Genomic DNA, 20,710 nt, shown 5'->3' on the forward strand with positions numbered 1-20,710 from the left:
CACAATCCAGCAGCTCAGTTACATGTCAGAATGCTCAATGGATACATTTAACTCTTTCCCACAGTTATCCTTTAAAAGATAACTGATATTTGCTAAATAAAACAAAATTTTACAGGTCCTGTTTTTCTAGCACAGGGAATCAGTTTCTTTACTAAATAAAAGGCAGGTTGATCAGGCCAGTGTTTGCACAATCACTAGTTTAACGTCAAGTGAGGTTCTTCCAACTGTGAGACAGCAGACCTGCGGTATCTTTACGCTCTCCCATTCCCAACACTGCTGGGAGCGCGTTGTCATTAGCACAGCCAGCAGCTATTGTGCCAAGTACTAAAACCTTTTGTACAATTTTATTCTATCTGCAGTATCAATCTGCTGTAGCTGTGTCAGAAAAGCAAGCCCAACAAACCTGCAGGAGCAGGAGTGTTATCGCTAAAATTGGTACTTGTTCTAATCCCTGATTAACCACAGGATAATGGGTGCCCAATCTCTAATGATTCGCCTCATTAATATCTCCAGCTCTTAGCAGACTTTGTATGTCTGCCATGCCTGTACAGTTTCAGACTCAACAACAAATTCCAGGTATCAAACAAGATTGTCCAGATTTCACAGTAATAAGAAGAGTGAAAAATAAAGTGACCAATATTCTATTTATAGAGTCAGCACTTGTTTCTTCATATTAAATAATCAAAGATTTAAAATATGCACATACACACAGACTTTGTGTACACACACGTATTATTTAGACCACCTGAATTCTCAAGATCCACAAATACTCTTTGAATTATTCTGTTATTTACATTTCCCATTTGAGACTATGCCTCCACCACAAGATTTGACTTTTATTTAAAATTCATTATTATCCTAGTGGGCCAAACAGATTGGTGAAATAATGGATTCTTTTCATTCGCCTCTGATGTGACCCTAAGCATGTGTATTTGCATAATAACCCATCATGGAGCTACAATTTCAGCTATGAAATACCTACTGTACATCAACTTCCAGGGTCACTTATCTATGGCAGCCAGACAGGAATGGTTCTTTTATTAACATGGCAATGTATCTGTTGCATCATAGGCAGCATTGCACAGTTTGGTGGCAGTAGGCTGTGAAGCTATGGACTTATTAGTACTACAAATATTGAAACAACCAATGGATTTGTGTCATTTTATTCCTAATTCAGAGGTGCTAGATTCTGCCTTAAACAGGACTAGTGAAAGAAAAAAAAAATTATGAAGTAAAAGATTACCAGAAAGGTTGCCAAAAAAATTAGAAAAGAAATGGAGATAAAATAAAAATCTGCATTTTTTATATTAGAAATTCAAGTCTCATCTACATGATGACTGGAGAATTACTGAAACGATGACACCACAAGAAAGTGAAAATTGAGCAATTGTGAGGGGAAGTCTGTCTGTTTCAAATTTTTTGTAGTTGATTTGCTTTGTTAACACCTGTTCCCTTCCAATGCCCAGCAAACTCTTAGGAGAAAGATTGTCTTTGTTACAAAGTTTCAACACCCCATGCCCTATCAAGCATGCCTTGTTTTCACATCTCTGAAATCCTCAAGGTGTTATCCAGCATAAACAGGGAAGACCATTGATATTCCTGTTATTTCTAAGGTTAAAAAGCAAACAGAAAAACAATGTTAAAAAGCCTTTCAGACAATTGTACATTATTTTTAAAAAGTAAAGGGCAGAAGCCAAATTTTAAATTTCCTTTGCCGGTCACATTCTAGCTATTTTTGTGCAATCCAGTTAAGGATTTCCTCCAATAATAAGGCCTGGAAACATGCTGCTATGATGATGTTTATTATTTCTGAAACAAATTGGCAATGCCGATATTTGAACTGTATGGCTCTAATCCTCAGCCTAACTGTGATGATGAAGAACTCAGTCTGAAATCTTATTTTCTTGTAAAAAATATATATATGACTAGGATAAAAATCTCTATATTGGATATAAATACAGCTAGCAGTTTTCCATGCTAGAATGTCAGTAAATCCTTGAATTTATGCTTTATTGAATCCATCCACTTTGAGACCCTACCGAACAATACAGGTTTAATTCCACCACAGCTTCAGTGGTGACTATAGGTGCCTGTCAGAATTTGGATCTTTACTCTAGTTAGTAATCCAATTTATTTTGTGTTTCAGGATTGATACAGGCAAATGAACCTGTATATCTAATGCAAATCAGCATGGGTTTATGGAAAAAAATCCTGCCAAACGAACTTGATTTTTTATGAGATTACAAATGTGGTTGATAAAGGGAATAGTATGGTACAAAGTCAAAGGATATTACATCCACACAACGTTTTGATTTTAAAAAATAGAATATAAAGTTAACATGGCACACATTAAATGGATTAAAAATTGGCTAACGGATAGGTCTCAAAATGTAATTGTAAATGGGGAATTGTCTTTGAGTGGGTGTGTTTCCAGTGGAGTCCTACAGGGATCGGTTCTTGGTCCTATGCTATTTAATATTTTTATCAATGACCTGGAGGAAAACATAAAATTGTTGATAAATTTTGAAGATGACACAAAAAGTCAGGTAGTGGTAAATAATGAAGACGACAGGTGCAGAGCAATGTGAATAGCTTGGCTAACTGTGCAAACAAACAAACAATATGCTTTTAATATGGTTAAATGTAAGCAGTATGCATCCAGGAACAAAGAATATTGGCCATATTTACAGGATGGGGGATTTTGTCCTGGGAAGCAGTGACTCTGGGAAAGATTTGGGAGTTGTGGTGGATAACCAGCTCAACACCAGATCCCAGTGTGATGCTGTGGCCAAAAGAGCTAATGAGATCCTGGGGGGCGTAAGCAGGGGAATTTCGAGTAGGTGTAGAGAGGTTATTTCACCTCTATATTTGGCACTCGTGCGACTGATGCTATATTCAGTTCTGGTGGCCACAGTTCAAGAAGGAGGTTGACAGATGGGATAGGGTTCAGAGAAGAGTCATGAGACTGATTAAAGGATTAGAAAGCATGCCTTATAGTGATAGACTCAAGGAGCTCCTTCTATTTAGCTTAACAAAGAGAAGGTTAAGGGGTGACTTGATCACCTACGTGGGGAACAAATATTTAAAAATGGGCTATGGGCTCTTCAATCTAACATAGAAAGGTATAACACAGTTCAATGGCTGGAAGTTGAAGCTAGACAAATTCTGACTGGAAATAAGGTGCACATTTTTGCCAGCGAGGGTAATTAACCATTGGAAATATTTACCACGGGTCATGGTGGATTCTCCAAAACTGACCATTTTTAAATCAAGATTGGATATTGGAATCTATGAATCTAGAGCAACATGTAACTCTATCATTCCCAAGGATTCCTCCAGAATTTGGCCCTTGACTCAGCACGGTTCTTAAACACATGCTGAGTTTGTGTTTAAGTAGGGTTACCATACGTCCGGATTTTCCCGGACATGTCCGGCTTTTGGGGGCTCAAATCCCCGTCCGGGGGGAAATCCCCAAAAGCCGGGCATGTCCGGGAAAATCGGGAGGTCAGCCGGGCTGGCGGGGAGCCGGGCCGGCGGGGAGCCGGGTCAGCCGGGCCGGCGGGGACCCCGGCCGGCGGGGAGCCGGGTCAGCCGGGCCGGCGGGGACCCCGGCCGGCGGGGAGCCGGGTCAGCCGGGCCCGCGGGGACCCCGGCCGGCGGGGAGCCGGGTCAGCCGGGCCCGCGGGGACCCCGGGCCGGCGGGGAGCCGGGTCAGCCGGGCCCGCGGGGACCCCGGGCCGGCGGGGAGCCGGGTCAGCCGGGCCCGCGGGGACCCCGGGCCGGCGGGGAGCCGGTCAGCTGGGCCGGCGGGGAGCCGGGCCCGCGGGGCCGGGAGCCGGGGGGTGCGCCGGGCCGCCGGGGGCCGGCAGTGCTGGGCGGGCCGGGGGTGGTCGGCCGGGGCCGGCACCCCAGGGCCCAAGCTGACCCAGGCTGGAAACGCCGGGGGGCCAGCCTGGGCCGCGCCTCCTCCCCCCACACCCCCCTAACCTGCTTCAGGCTTCCCGCGAATCAAATATTCGCGGGAAGCAGGGGAGGGGGCGGAGACTTTGGGGAGGGGGCGGGGTTGGGCAGGGGTGTGGGCGGGGCTGGGGGCGGGGGCGGGGGCCGTGGAGTGTCCTCCATTTGGAGGCACAAAATATGGTAACCCTAGTTTAAGAAGCATGCTGAATCAAGCGTATGAGTAGTCCCATTGAAGTCAAACACTTTGATGAATCAGGGCTTTGGCTTGGGTCTCAGGTTCACTTGGATCCAAGAAGCTTAGTGAAACAATCAAATTGCACCTGGTTTGGAGTCAAAGCCCTGTTGAACAACTGGGATTTCCACCTGAAACCACAAACCTGGCCGGGTTTGCCCACAAATGGCAGGGCCACCATGCCCATGTTTCAGGTTTCTTGATAAAACCCCAGCCCAAATAAATTCTGCACAACTCCATTTATAAACCTGTTTCATCTACGAAGGAAAAACAGCACCAAAATATCACCTATTAAACCACATAGCATGGTGTTTCCCTTGGAAGTGCACATTAACAAGAGGTATGAGTAAGTTCCACCCCACTAAAACTGCATTCCACTCTCAAATATCAGAAGGGGCAGCAAAAAGGCAGATAACTGACTTCTCTGCATTTATGTATAGTTCATAGTACTAGTTTCCCAATGCATTAGGACAGCAGACATCCAAAAAAGCACCCACTGGCCTCAATTCTCAGGTCTGCTACAGCTTTTTTGTGCCACTCCACTGGCACAAAGGGGCAGTAAAACCACTGTAGGAGGAATCCCCAGGTGCAATATATGTCACCCCTCTTGCAGTCCCTCAGTGTACGTGTATGATCAGGAGAAAATGTGTATGACCAGTTCACCTCTGCATGTCAGCCATTCCCAGCTCTTGGTACAACCCCGTAAAGGCTCACGCAGCCAAGCATAAGTTAGAGCCACTGTTGTCCCCTCTCCTTATGCTCCTGAGGTCCTTCACCAAGCCCAGCACAGCCAGACCCAAGAATAAGGGCTGCAATATCTTCAGGTGTGTCTCTGTGTGTTCCCAAATATTCATTTGGGAAGTCAGGTATCTATCTGTACTTTGCGCATACCAATGTGGATTTTGCCAACAAATCCATAATTAAACCCACTGTGACGATGTAGTCCATAATGCTTTATGGGAATATTACATAACTGGAGTATGTTTTATGCTACATGTGCTATGTAACATTTCACTGTAAAGGTTATGGTTTACTGAATCTATTCATCCTATTTGTACACATATATCATTTTTGTACTTGAAGTTATGAATATTGGCTGTATACTTACTTGATTTCTAAGTAAGCTTTGTAAGGCATTTGGTCAGCTTCTTTAGAAAGGAATTCACAAAGTTAAGTGCCCAATCAAGAAGCATTAAGGAACAATGCATCTTGGAATGCTCCAATCCACATAAGAAGTCTTCCTGGAGACATACAAGATACCATGTGGGCAATGGCTTCTGCCTGGAAAAAGTGAGTCATGCATGGACATGTGACTTGCCCAAGTAACTCCAGAACTCCATCTTGGAGCTGGAGTTTGCATAGGAGAGAGGAGGGGGTCTCCACCCACAAGAGAAAGTCTATTTAAGCCCGTGGGAGACCCCTTCATTGCCTCTTCAGCTGGCTAAAGAGAGAGCCTCTCCACCCCAAGTATAGCTGAAAGAAATTGGAACAAAGGACAAGAACCACAGTGATTGCTGGACCCAGACTAGAAGGAGACTAGTCTGTAAAAGAAAGCTTACTAGTGAGGTTTTTATCTGTACTCAGTTGCATTACTGTATTACACTTAGATTTGCATGTTTTATTTTATTTTACTTGGTAATTCACTATGTTCTGTTTGTTACTACTTGGAATCACTTAAATCCTACTTTCTGTATTTAATAAAATCACTTTTTACTTATTAATTAACCCAGAGTATGTATTAATACCTGGAGGGGGGGGGAAACAGCTGTGCATCTCTCTCTATGAGTGTTATAGAGGGCAAACAAGTTATGAGTAAAACAGATTTATTTGGGTTTAGACCCCACTGGGAGTTGGGCATCTGAGTGTTAAAGATAAGAACACTTCTGTAAGCTGCTTTCAGTCAAGCCTACAGCTGTTAGGGGACGTGGTTCAGACCTGGGTCTGGGTTTGCAGCAGGCTAGCGAGTCTGGCTCAAACCAGGCAGGGCATTGAAGTCCTAAGATGACAGGGCAGGAAAGCAGGGGCAGAAGTAGTCTTGGCACATAAGGTGGCAGCTCCCAAGGGGGTTTCTGTGATCCAACCCATCACACCCACTTTTCATTAAGTACTTCAGCAGTATTTGGCCTTGTTATGGGGCCATTCCAACAAGGTGCTGAACATTCTCCAATGCCAACAAAATCAATGACAGTTGACGGTGCTTAGCAACTTGCTGAATCAGGCTTCATGTCTGAGGAAGGGTTTGGATCAGATAGCTAAAAACTGTACTTTTTCTTAAGCAAAGGATTTGGAATCTTTAACATAATACAGTATTTGGAGGGTCATCCTCTACTATAAATACCATATATGAAGAAAATCAGGCACATGGACTGCTTCCCAGGATATCATAAACAAGTTAAATCCTCCATTTCCTCTCTGAAGGTTTCTATATCTATCCACTATCCTGCCTTAGAAAAATGCCTTGGCTGAATACAGCAGCCTGATTGGCTGAAGACGGTTCTGCCTCCCAACAAGGACACTGTGAATATTCAACCAATCAAATAATTCAACCACAAAAATATTCTTGTTGATTTTATTCTTCTGTCCGTTCTCCTGTCAGATATGGAGCTGTGTCAGAAAAAAGAGCCGGGAAGTCCCTTTCAAAACAAAATGTACAGTCTGCATAAAATCCTTTTTATTTGTGTGCTACTCCCCAGGACTGGCAAGGCCACCCCATTGATCACATATGATCTCTGTAAATCTCCGTCTTCACCTACTGCTGCTTTGTCTGAGGAAGCTCTCTAAATTAATTCCATAGGTTTCTCTGAGCCTAGACTATCCCCTTTTGATCTCCTCTGCTGCTTCCTAGCACTTTCAGAGCTGTTGAACCTTGTCAAAGCAGCCTGCCTCTCCCACACGAGTGGCAATTTTCAAAACACTGTCCCTATTGCTATGGCTGCTGGGTTCTCTGTGGAGGACAAGAATCCCTGAAATTGATACAACTTCGCTGCACAGTCAGAGCAAGCAACATTAAAAAAAATCACTTTTTAAAGGCTTCTGCACCCTGCTCAGAAATTAATGGCTGCAGCAATGGAACATTGCCTTGAAGAGGTAACTCCACAGGGTAGGCAGCAAAAGCCAGGCTCCATCCACCCTGAAAGTGTTTGGAGAAGAGGGGCCAGAGCTCAGCCAGCCCTCCTCCACAAATTACAGAACAGAAGCAGTAGAGCCAGACTTTCACAGCTCACATGGGATGAGAAGACCATGGGAGTCGAGGACACTCAGCATCAACTCAGCCTCTTGCTGGGTCCAGCCCTTAAACCTTGTCTATAGCCTACACCAGAGAAATTTGGCATTCTAAGAACCAGTGGTGCAGGGCAACCAGCACGGCAAGCCTGGATGCACTGAACTCTTTATATTTAAGCTGATTCAACTACAAATGGCTCCATTCTCTAGCATAGACACAGATTGAGAGTCTAAATCTCCACCTCAGATGTTTTAAAAGAAAAATAGTGGTTTCTTCCAGACAATAACATCCCAGTCAATATATGCCCTTTGTCAATATATGTCCTCTTCGGCGGGTGAAGGTTTGAATCTCAGTCTTTTCAAAGCTCTTAATTATTTCTTTTCGGAGCCCTTCAACACCACTGGTCCTCTTTCCCCTCGGGATTATTTTGATGGAGGGATGAGAGGAGGCATATTATATCTGAAAGCAAAGCATTTTCCTGCAATGGCTAATTGCAAGTGTTTCCAAACTTCACCCAGCCAGATTGCAGTGGGTGATTACAGTAAATTCATGACATGCAAGAGCAGGAGCTGAAGAAGTTCAGTTTAGCAGAATTTCACACCATGTCAGAGCCCTATTTGCAGCTTAGAAGATGAATTTACTAAAGCTTTGCTGCTGTAACTCGGAGTGTCAGTGAGCAGATTCTCTGACACCTGCTGCTCTTTGAATCTTCTACCATATTGCAGCATAATGCGTTCTAAAAATAGACTTCACACAAGCAGGCAGGTTTCAATCTTTCAGAAAATAATTCTGTTTATTTTTTCCCAATTTTAAGTATTCTGTTTTACTTGTTTCCCCAACAGTGTTTTGGGACACCGGTCCTCTCTGATCTGCCCCTCCCGGATTAACATCTAGAATTTTTAAACAATGTTTCAAAACAGTAATAAAGAAGCTGAAATAGTTTCATTACATCAACTTGATTGCATATTATGCCATGAAGAGCTACACATGCCAATTTATGCAGTTGCTTCCCACCTGCACCCCCACAAAATATACATAAATCTGGGAACATTTTCAAATTTAGATGCATGGAATCATTGTTTAAGGAGGAAAAAAATATCCAAAGTCTGAATTACACTAGTGTGTTTGAATTTCTATTTGAAGACTGGGAACCAACTAGAGGAAGCTGATGACAGTCCCACAAGCTAATGCAATTTTTCTGTATACATGTCACTCATTACCCAAGAAAAGAAATTATCCTGATCTGTTTCTCTCTCTAATCAAGATCCATTTTTGTATTATGCATTTAAATGCAATTAAGCAATGTTTTATTCTTTTTATAGATGACCAACTACAATTAATGCTACAGTTTATTCTAAATAGTAAATTAGATTTTTTTAAAAGGTACATAGCCTTTAAAAGCTAACTTGCAACACAAGCCTGCTCTCTGCCTCCAACTCAGCTGAGATTACATTGTAAGAACACTGTATGGTTTCATTCACAAGACAAATACCTGTCAAATCTCTGTCAGTCATGCACAAATCCTTTCATAAAATAAAGGGCTACCGTACACAGCCAGTGAATATTTTCTGTTTTTAGGAAACCCAACAGTTGTTGCATTCTGACACACACAATCAATGTCTTTACAAGAATTTACAATTAGATGTAATTTTAAAACTAAAGATATATGTGCATCGAATTCATGCAGCAAAGAAGGTAGCACCCTTTTCAATAGAAAAATACATAATTCTGGAGTGTCCAATAGAATTCTTAATCATGTCCCCCATCTTGAGAATTATAGTCAATCTACTTTTATTGCTCAAAATCAAAGATTTTCCAAATTCACTACGCAACATCCTGCTCCATCTTGCAAATGAGCTAGAATAGCTAAGTAAACAGATCAAGAACACTAAACTGTAAAAATGTAAACCTCGTGCAAATTGAAGCAAATAAGATGACTAGTAAAAAAAATTGCTCTCCCCTGACTATAACCAAGTGTATTTCCAGCATATCATTCTTATGATGTACAAGATACCACAAGCAAAAGTAAAAACATTTGGCTGACTGTCTTAGTCAATTCATAAAGCACTGACTCTCAAAGTATATTAAGGCTGCTGAATAGCTTTCCCTTATCACAAAATGGGGAAGTTAACAATGGGGTGTGCAGCAACAAAGCTTGCTAAGTAAGTAAATGCTGAAATTGCACATGCAAATGCAGGTTTTGCACCCACAAATTGCATGGGCAGTGTCACAGGATGGTTTGTATATGTAGCCCATTGCATAGAAGATGATAACATTTAATCCAAAGGTTACTAAGATTTACAAATACTTAATATTTGGGGTATCAAGTGCAAGTTGATTTCTTCTCTACCCAATGGTAGAAGGTTTCAGCTCAGACTATCAAAAACCTTACACTTTAGCTTTATATTGACCAACATACAACAGTTTCCATTCAGGAACATCCTTCCTTCAGAATATTGTTGATTCTCTATATAAACATGAGCCTAGATTGAAATAGTTTTCAGTATCATACATACTATAATTCCTATTACCAACAATCTTCATGAAAATTAGAAAGGCCCGAACAGAAGCTGAAGATAAAGGGAAACATTAAAGCAACCCACAAACATTTCCGTACATCTGATTTTGCTTAAACCAGCTTCACATCTTGTAGAAAATGCAATCTACATATTGAAACATCTTAACGGGCACATTACAGCAACAAACTCCAATCAATCTCCATTTACACCCTTCCATATGGTAAATATATATATATGGTAATCTGAACAAATAGGAAGAAATTCCTCAAGAATTCCCCTACTATGCTCACACTATTCGCCACATCAATTTTACATCTAAGAACATTCTCATGTCCCATTTTAGAGGTTCTACTAATTAAACTCAAAGATCAGTTTCACTTGTACATAAAATGTACAAATGCATAAATGCATATTTATATCTGAATTAAACATTTTTACCCAATAATTCTAAACTGCATAATAGAGCAATGATGACAAATCTCAGACATTCTAGAACTTCTGAACATGCTACAGCCAAAAATCCCTAGGTACTGCATATATCAAGCCATCCATCCTATTATAGCAGAAGTCTATGAGTTTTGTAACTTAAGTTCTAACCATGCCACTGATTCTTATTGTGGCATTAAGCAAGCCGTTTCCCTTCTCTATACCTGAGTATACCTGTGTATAAAATAAGGATAATGCTGTCCTATCTTACAGGGGACTTGGGGAGGCTTAAATAGTTAAAATTAGTATTTGTAAAGCACTGTGAAAGGAGCTGTATAAATTATTGTAAAAATATATAGACCATAGACAAAAAAAAGTACAGACTAAAAGTGTGAAAGGTCTTCCATGAGCCTCATGTACATAGCATGCTGCAAGCTGAAACATCTTTAGGACTGATGTCACTATGGCTTGGGAAAAATCCTCCTTCAATTAAAAGATACACATTGGGGCAGCCTGGATACTTGAATTTTAGAAGAAAATATGGATGCTCAGTGTGCTTCTTTTCATACCATATGATATTCTAACACTTTTATACAATCCTCTTACACCAGGGCTTTAGGGTAAGCATTGTGACAGTTGTAGAACTGTAAGACAATAAAATAAGCATACTGAGATGTAATAATTTTATGAACACGGTATGTGACCTGGTCAGTGAGGTGAAGTTATTGCACATAAGGGTTAAAAGACCTTCCTGTATGAATACATTGCTCTAGCTTATTAGATGGTCTGTTGCCGGGAAGTAGACAAGGCCCAGATAAGGGCACCCCAGCACACACCTGAAAGACAATGGGTAAAACTATCAGCTTTGAAGATTTTCTATCTTGTCTCCAACAAGTTGCAAGCCTTGTTCTACCAAGGCTGGGAACTAATAGATCACAGGGCTATTCACAGTTAAAAAGTGATTTGGTCTTGAGGAAAGAGAAGAGGGGTGATCAAAAGGACTAAGCAGCTTTTAAAGGGGACTGTCTTCTGAGGCTGGAGAAAGAAATGGTTTTTAAGTCAAAGGAATGGCCTATGCCAGCCAGATCCTAGAGGTCTCAGCAGGGTCTATACCTACCTGGCATTAATAAGGCTAGTGGAGGAAGGGGAGAGTCACAGTTGTGCAAAGACCCCAAAGATTTTCTCTTTTAAAATAATCTGAAAATGTATATTCTAAATTCAATTACCATCTAAAGTTTCCTAGATAACCATACTAAGCACAGTGTAAACCATTTTTGATTATATCTACAGTATACTGGATGCAGTTATACTAGGATATCCTATCAGGAACAAGCTAAAGTGGCATAACTAATCCACACTGAGTGGGCGGTGGAGGGGTGGGAAGAGTGTACCACTTTAACTATATTGAAATAATTAAAGAGGTACAGCTTGTGCATGTGGACAAGGCCTCAGAGCAAAAGACAGCATGACCAGGATCCTGCATTCAAATCCAGAATGAACCACTGACTCATCTCATAAATTTGAGCAAGTCGTTGGACTTCCTTACCTCTCATTCAACAGGGTATATGGAAAAAGGACCTCAGTAATTTATAGTAATCATTGGGTTAAAACAAAATTTAAGTCACCAAAAATAAAAAAAAATAAGTGGTCCCATTCATCCAGACTTTAGGAGCTTTGGACACATTTTAAATTCCTGTCACCAAGGCCCTCTCCCTTAGCTACTTTCATTAATAATCAGGAATGTATCCCTACAAAAACGTACAGATAAAAATTACCCACTATTTGTTGTGGGTAAGAACTGAGATGACTCAATTTGAACATTTTTTCTGGGTCCTGATTTGAAATCATACCAAGAGATATGTAATGATGAAGATAATATAAAATCCTGTATTGATCAATATTTAAAAGTCAAACATTTTATTGTGAAATATGGATACAAGACAGCTCTAGCTAGACCTTTAACCACATTTCAGGAGTTGACCCAGGAGAAAGCTGGAACCAGAGGTTTAATTTCTAAGATATATGCAATTTTAACCGGAAAAGACATTGATAAGAAAACAGCCCAGATTAAAATATGGGAGATGAATTTGGACAAAGAAATTGATCTGGATGAGTGGCTCTCTATATGGAAAAGGGGATATATATCTTCAATTTGTAAAGATTTTTTTTATAAATTACTGTATATAGGTGGCATTTGCCTCCAGTAAAGATCCATCATATTTTTGTTACTAGGGAGGCTTTCTGTTGGAGGGATTATGAGGAAAGGAGAACATTCTTGCACATGTGGTGGTTATGTCCAGGAATTAGATGGTTTGGGGGAAGAAATTATTAAAGAAACTCATTTTATGACAAAATGCCAGCTTCCTAGAGATCCCCTGACTGCTTATTTAATACTTCAGTACAGAATCTACATTTTAAACAGAAAAAATTAATTTATTTTTTACTGTTAGCTGCAAGACTCTAGGACACATTCTTGAAAAAAATTGACTTCTCCTCCTATTGAATTGAGGTATAGTAAAATACGGACTGTCCTTGTAACGGGAAAGCTTTTGCACTGAGAACATGCACAAGAGAATCACCAAAGAGAGGACAGCTATTTAGGAATTTGGTCATGCTTTGTAGCATACTCAAAGGAAGAGAGCTCCTCATTTAGCAAGCCATAATCTTTAGCCAGGTTCTTTGAATATTAACCTGATCCTGCATAAGTCATAAGCAATGTATGATGCAGTATGTTCTGTAACTTTGCCATAATAAAAATATTTTTACAAAAAAGTCCTTAGTGGAAAATAGATTTGGCCTTCAACTTGAGCTTATTTACTGGCTTTTTGTGGCCACTCATCTCTTAGAACCCATTGGTTTGTACAGTTTAGGGCCATTCATTAGCAAATCTCTCTAGGAAATTATTTACTAGATACTAGAGTGGGGATAGAAAGGCAAACTTGGTATTGTGCTACTTTAACACTACCTTGATCTTGGGGCTGGCTGGACCCTGGTCTAGTCCCTGGAGTACATCTGAACAGCCTTCAGATTGTTCTATCTTATGCCTGACTACCCAGAGCACCAAGAAGCAATTCTAGTCTGTGGTGCACACAGGACAGTAGGTACATGTAGACATCAAAAATTCTCAGTATGGAAGGGTGGAATAAGCTATTTGTTTTTACAAAATAGGGATGACTAACTCCTGAGTGGTGAAGCAGAGCCAAGAGTAAGTTATGCAAGATCCTCCCCAAGGAGTGAAGAGAAATGTTTTATTCAGTGCCTCATGCTGTGTGCTATATTTATACCAAAAGCATCTCTGTGCATTTTCTTAAAATATTATCTATTCGTCCTGTGTTGGAGCTGCAATATCTTCTACTTACACTGTAAGTTAGACATCAAGACCTATATGGCCCGTCTGTATCATTGCAGACCGCCCATTTGACAAGTCACTCATCCAGTAGACTGCAAAAGGCAGAAGAGCATCACATCCCTCTAACAGACTAGTCCAGAAATGCTGCTCTTTACTCAGTGCAGAGCGTTGCTTAAGATAAGAACCACGTGACCACCAGAGGCAACTGTATCACCACTTTCTCCAGTTTAGGACAGTGTGAAATCGGTGATAATTTAACAGTGTGTTCTCTCACCCGAAAAAAAAGAAAAAAGAAAATCCAGCTTGGTCACCAGGTTTACTTTACTGATTGCTAATGCTAAGGCTGCTTAAAAGAGTTGCTTTGCTACAGTACCTGTGTCAAAGGGGACAGAATTCTCTGGTGCAAGCCTTTGGCTTTGCCATGGGTACCACAGCCAGACAAAGTCATTTAATCCACACAGTAATACAAATTGCACAATTAGCTTAATTTTCATTTTAGAAATATGTTTAGAACCACTGTTGTCCTGGAGCTTGAGTCATTTCTTATGTAACAAACTGACTGAAAAAAAATTGCCATTTCAGGCTTACTGGATTTTTTTTTGCATCTTTCTGCAGGACCTGAATGGGGAAAATTGCACAATATTATACTGGTGTGTAAGACATAGCTTGCATCTGTTATGACTTGTTCTCTGCAATATTGTTGAATCTCACAGTACTTTGTGTTTTTTCTCAAAGCCCCAGCTTCTGGAATCATGTGAGAATCCCATCTTTCACTTTGAGAAACATCACCTTTCTAAAGCCTGGTCTACACTACGAGTTTAGGTCGACTTTAGAGGCGTTAAATCGAATTAAGCCTGGACACGTTCACACGACGAAGCCCTTTCTTTCGACTTAAAGGGCCCTTTAAACCGGTTTCTTTACTCCACCTCCGACGAGGGGATTAGCGATAAAATCGGCCTTAGCAGGTCAGAATTGGGGTAGTGTGGACGGAATTCGACGTTATTGGCCTCCGGGAGCTATCCCGCAGTGCTTCATTGTGACCGCTCTGGACAGCACTCTCAACTCAGATGCACTGACCAGGTAGACAGGAAAAGCCCCATGAACGTTTGAATTTCATTTCCTGTTTGCCCAGCGTGGAGAGCACAGGTGACCACGCAGAGCTCATCAGCACAGGTAACCATGATGGAGTCCCAGGATCGCAAAAGAGCTCCATCATGGACCGAACGGGAGGTACGGGATCTGCTCGCCATATGGGGAGATGAATCAGTGCTAGCTGAACTCCGTAGCAGTAAACGAAATGGCAAAATATTAGAAAAGGTCTCCAAGGCCATGAAGGACAGAGGCCATAACAGGGACGCACAGCAATGCCACGTGAAAATTAAGGAGCTAAGGCAAGCCTACCACAAAGCCAGAGAGGCAAACGGAAGGTCCGGGGCAGAGCCGCAAACATGCCGCTTCTACGCGGAGCTGCATGCCATGCTAGGGGGTGCAGCCACCACTACCCCAACCATGTGCTATGACTCCGTCACTGGAGAAACACACAGGGAAGCGGGTTCGGGGTACGAGGAAGATGAGGATGAAGATAATGTAGATAGCTCAGAGCAGCAAGGAAGCGGAGAAACTGGTTTCCCCAACAGCCAGGCTATGTTTATCACCCTGGACCTGGAACCAGTAACCCCTGAACTCACCCAAGACGTGCTCCCAGACCCTGAGGGCACACAAGGGACCTCTGGTGAGTGTACCTTTGTAAATATTACACATGGTTTAAAAGCAAGCGTGTTTAATGATTAATGATTAATTTGCCCTGGCAATCGCGGCCAGTACAGCTACTGGAAAAGTCTGTTAACGTGTTTGGGGATGGAGCGGAAATCCTCCAGGGACATCTCCAGAAAGCTCTCCTTCATGTACTCCCAAAGCCTTTGCAAAAGGTTTCTGGGGAGGGCTGCCTTATCCCGTCCGCCATGGTAGGACACTTTACCATGCCAGGCCAGTAGCACGCAGTCTGGAATCATTGCATAACAAAGCATGGCAGCATATGGTCCCGGTATTTGCTGGCATGCAGACAACATCCATTCCTTATCGCTCTTTGTTATCCTCAGGAGAGTGGTATCATTCATGGTCACCTGGTTGAAATGGGGCGATTTTATTAAGGGGACATTCAGAGGTGCCCCTTCCTGCTCTGCTGAACAGAAATGTTCCCTGCTGTTAGCCACGCAGTGGGGGGGAGGGGTGAAGTGATCATCCCTGATAATTGGGTGTGGGGTGGGAGGGGGTTAGTTGGGTTTGTGCTGCATGTTAACCCGGAAACCGCAGCCCCTCCTTTTACATTGCAAACCCATTTTAAATGGCCAACCCAACGGGTGCTTGGTATGGGAAATGAGGGCGCTACTGTTTGAAACCATTCCCACATGTTAAGAAGGTTAAAAAAGCCAAAAGACTGTGGCTTACCATGGCTGCCTGCAAGCCGAAATCTGTTGCCTGGCACTGTGTGAGTGATCTCTCACACCAAACCGGCAGGCTCTCAATATAAGAGGAAAAATGCGACCTTGTAACGAAAGCACATGTGCTGTGTAATGTGAACAGCAAAATTTAACGTGAAAGAGTGTACCCATTGTTCTCTAAAATGTGTCTTTTTTAACCACCTCTCCCTTCTCCTCCACCAGCTGCAAACGTTTCTCCTTCACAGAGGCTAGTGAAGATTAGAAGGAGAAAATGGCGGACTCAGGAGGACATGTTCACGGAGCTCCAGATGTCCTCCCACGCTGAAAAAGCACAGCAGAATGCGTGGAGGCAGTCAATGTCAGACTACAGAAAAGCACAGTATGAACGAGAGGAGAGGTGGCGGGCTGAATCGCGGGATGAACAGAGCAAATGGCGGGCTGAAGATGATAGGTGGCGTCAGCCTGCAGACAGAAGGCAAGAGTCGATGCTCCGGCTGCTGGAGCATCAAACTGATATGCTCCAGCGTATGGTTGAGCTGCAGGAAAGGCAGCAGGAGCAGAGACCGTCACTACAGCCCCTGTGTAACCAACAGCCCTCCTCCCCAAGTTCCATAGCCTCCTCACCCAGACGCCCAAGAACACGGTGGGGGGGCCTCTGGCCACCCAGTCACTCCACCCTAGATGATTGCCCGAGCATCAGAAGGCTGGCCTTCAATAAGAGTTAAAGTTTTAAACTGCAGTATGTCCTTTTCCTTCCCTCCTCCCCCACCCATCCCGGGCTACCTTGGCAATTATCCCCCTAGTTGTGTGTGTGATGAATTAATAAAGAATGCATGAATGTGAAGTAACAATGACTTTATTGCCTCTGCAAGTGGTGCTCGAAGGGGGAGGGGAGGGGGGGTGGTTGGTTTACAGGGAAGTAGAGTGAACCGAGTGGGGGGGTGGGGCAGAGGGTTCATCAAGGAGAAACAAACAGAAGTTTCACACCGTAGCCTGGCCAGTTCACAAAACTCATTTTCAAAGCTTCTCTGATGCGCACCGCGCCCTGCTGTGCTCTTCTAACTGCCCTGGTGTCTGGATGCACGTAATCAGCGGCCAGGCGATGTGCCTCAACCTCCCACCCCGCCATAAATGTCTCCCCCTTACTCTCACAGACATTGTGGAGCGCACAGCAAGCAGCAATAACAATGGGGATATTCTTTTCGCTGAGGTCTGAGCAAGTCAGTAAGCTGCGCCAGCGCGCTTTTAAACGTCCAAATGCACATTCCACCACGATTCGGCACTTGCTCAGCCTGTAGTTGAACAGGTCCTGACTACTGTCCAGGCTGCCTGTGTACGGCTTCATGAGCCATGGCATTAAGGGGTAGGCTGGGTCCCCAAGGATAACTATAGGCATTTCAACATCCCCAACGGTTATTTTCTGGTCCGGGAAGAAAGTCCCTTCCTCCAGCTTTTGAAACAGACCAGAGTGCCTGAAGGCGCGAGCATCATGTACTTTTCCCGGCCATCCCACGTTGATGTTGGTGAAACGTCCCTTGTGATCCACCAGGGCTTGCAGCAGCATTGAAAAGTACCCCTTGCGGTTTATGTACTCAGTGGCTTGGTGCTCCGGTGCCAATATAGGGATATGGGTTCCGTCTATCGCCCCACCACAGTTAGGGAATCCCATTGCAGCAAAGACATCCACTATGGTCTGCATGTTTCCCAGAGTCACTACCCTTGATATCACCAGGTCTTTGATTGCCCTGGCAACTTGGATCACAGCAGCCCCCACAGTAGATTTGCCCACTCCAAATTGATTCCCGACTGACCAGTAGCTGTCTGGCGTTGCAAGCTTCCACAGGGCTATCGCCACTCGCTTCTCAACTGTGAGGGCTGCTCTCATCCTGGTATTCTGGTGCTTCAGGGCAGGGGAAAGCAAGTCACAAAGTTCCATGAAAGTGCCCTTACGCATGCGAAAGTTTCGCAGCCACTGGGAGTCATCCCACACCTGCAGCACGATGCGGTCCCACCAGTCTGTGCTTGTTTCCCAGGCCCAGAATCGGCGTTTCACGGCATGAACCTGCCCCAGTAACACCATGATTTGCACATTGCTGGGGCCTGTGCCTTGTGAGAGGTCTATGTCCATGTCAATTTCCCATCACTCTCGTCGCCGCACTGCAATCGCCTCCTTGGCTGGTCCTGGTTTTGCTTTGGCATGTCCTGGCTCTGCATATACTCCAGGACAATGCGCGTGGTGTTCATAGTGCTCATAATTGCCGCGGTGATCTGAGCGGGCTCCATGATCCCAGTGCTATGGCGTCTGGTCTGAAAAAAGGTGCAAAACTAGTATCTGACGGACGGAGGGAGGGAGGGAGGGGCGAGTGATGACATGGCGTACAGGTACAGGGAATTAAAATCAACAAAGGTGGCTGTGCATCAGGGAGAAACACAAACAACTGTCACACAGAATGGCCCTCCCCAAAGACTGAACTCAAAACCGTGGGTTTAGCAGGTCGTTGATTTCACGGAGGGAGGGGGAAAAAAATGAATACAGAACAAATCTATTTTTTACATCTTAAGCTGGCAGACGACGGTGCAGCATGACTGATAGCCCTCGGCATCTTCTGGATGCTTGGCAGAAAATACTGGGCGCTTGGCAGAAAATAGCATACTATGACTGATAGCCATCATCGTCGAGACTGCCCAGGTGCCTGTGATTGAAAGCCACTGCAGTACGACGACGACGGATACCAGTCGTAATATACCATTTTCTACCAAAAGGCAAGGGGCTGCTGTTGTGTGTAATGCAGCCCCACGTCTGCCAGCCCCACGTCTGCCAGCACCCAGATCGCTGATGAAGGCTACCAGTCATACTGCACCGTCTACTGCCAAAAGGCAATTAGCTGCTGCTGTGTAGCAATGCAGTACCACGTCTGCCAGCACCCAGAGGATATATGGTGACGGTGAGCTGAGCTGAGCGGGCTCCATGCTTGGTGTGGTATGTTGTCTGCACAGGTAACCCAGGTAAAAAGGCGTGAATCGATTGTCTGCCGTTGCTCTGACGGAGGGGGAGGCGCCTGACGACATGTACCCAGAACCCCCCGTGACACTGTTTTGCATCATTCAGGCATTGGGATCTCAACCCAGAATTTCAATGGGCGGCGGAGACAGCGGGAACTGTGGGATAGCTACCCAGAGTGCGACACTCCGGAAGTCGACGCTAGCCTCGGTACTGTGAACGCGGTCTGCCGACTTAATGCACTTAGAGCATTTTATGTGGGGACACACACAATCAGCTGTATACAACCGATTTCTATAAAACCGGCTTCTATAAATTCGACCTAATTTCGTAGTGTAGACATACCCTAAAACCTCTGGGTTTCAGAGAAAAGATAGAAAACATGACCCAAGTGCATCCTAAAGGCTCAAAAACAAAAAACAAAAAAAAAACCCAAACCCTGAAGGTAAATTAAGGAAGAAAAATGTTTAAATGCCTGGATTTTTAAGCCAGTCTCAGGATTTTTGAACACTTAGGGTTTGAAATACTGTATCTGACTACTGAGAAAGAAAAGAAAGAAAGGAAGTTTTGCCTCACTGCTGTAGAGACTGCTGCCATTTTGTGTTCAGATGCAGGCTGCGACAGAGAGGAGACACAGCCAATGAACTGTGCTCTCTCTCAGAGAATTTATTGTGGATTAAGAGACCAAAACAATAAGAACAAAAGCAAAGGTCATTCTGACTGAAAGTCAAGGATTGCTCTTATATAGAGAAACAGAGTAGTTGGAATCAAGTTTATTAATAAGGTTTCAAAGCAAGAGTTTATGGGCCAGACGGTAAGGTGATATAAGTCATCGTAGCTCCATTTACTTTAAGGAAACTACAGTGCTGTATGTCAGCTGAGGATCTGGTCCACTGTGTTCACAGAGTGGGCTTGATACATTTTTACCTTTTCCCATACAAAAAAAAAATTATTACAAAAAGTAAGCCAGCTATAGGGTCTATGTCTGAGTTGGCTTACATCTCAGTATATTTAAATTTATTCAGCAACCTACTCCATATAACTACAACTATTCAGTGGCATAATCTCTATTACAAAATTAATAAACTGTAAAGACCACTGGAAAAGTTCTGGAGCTACCTCTTGACCCTTTAATAAGTTCTTACCTGCCAACACAAAGAATTTCTGAAAACTCTGCAGCTCTGAATTCCTGTCTGTCTCACGTAATAAGCAAATGTGGTCAAATGAGGATTTGTAACATGATGAAAGTTACGATGACAGATCTTTCTGTGCCAGCTCTTTGGGGTGGGGGAACAGGCTAGCACTGAATTGCAGCTTTTATTTAACAAGTTCTCCTTCTGACAAAAAAAAATAAATAAATAAAAAAACAAAGAAGAACATATCAAAGGCAATAATAGCAATAAACCCACTGAAGTGCTGCTTTTGATTCAATAAATCTTTGAACAAACAAACATTCTCAGTTTGAGTTTATACATTAAATATTGGCCTTAGCCAAGGGACATGGAGCACTCACATGTCTCTCACCATAACCTCCCCCTGCTCCCAAAAGAAGCTTATTA

The 20,710-nt window shown here is 43.2% G+C and overlaps 1 protein-coding gene across 3 annotated transcripts in view; it reads left to right on the top strand.

Moving 5' to 3' along the window:
* LOC122174323 (uncharacterized) overlaps positions 1-16,994 on the top strand; it is a 117,507-nt gene extending 100,513 nt beyond the window's left edge. For all 3 annotated transcript variants that reach the window (XM_065559338.1, XM_065559339.1, XM_065559340.1), the window contains 2 exons: positions 14,445-15,441; positions 16,373-16,994. In XM_065559338.1, coding sequence (XP_065415410.1) covers positions 14,889-15,441; positions 16,373-16,875 — 1,056 coding nt within the window. In that variant the 5' untranslated portion in view covers positions 14,445-14,888 and the 3' untranslated portion in view covers positions 16,876-16,994. The remainder of the gene's footprint in view (positions 1-14,444; positions 15,442-16,372) is intronic.
* Positions 16,995-20,710: the final 3,716 nt, after the last annotated feature.

This window comes from Chrysemys picta, chromosome 10 (assembly GCF_011386835.1).
Source record: "Chrysemys picta bellii isolate R12L10 chromosome 10, ASM1138683v2, whole genome shotgun sequence".
NCBI classification, from domain to species: domain Eukaryota; kingdom Metazoa; phylum Chordata; order Testudines; family Emydidae; genus Chrysemys; species Chrysemys picta.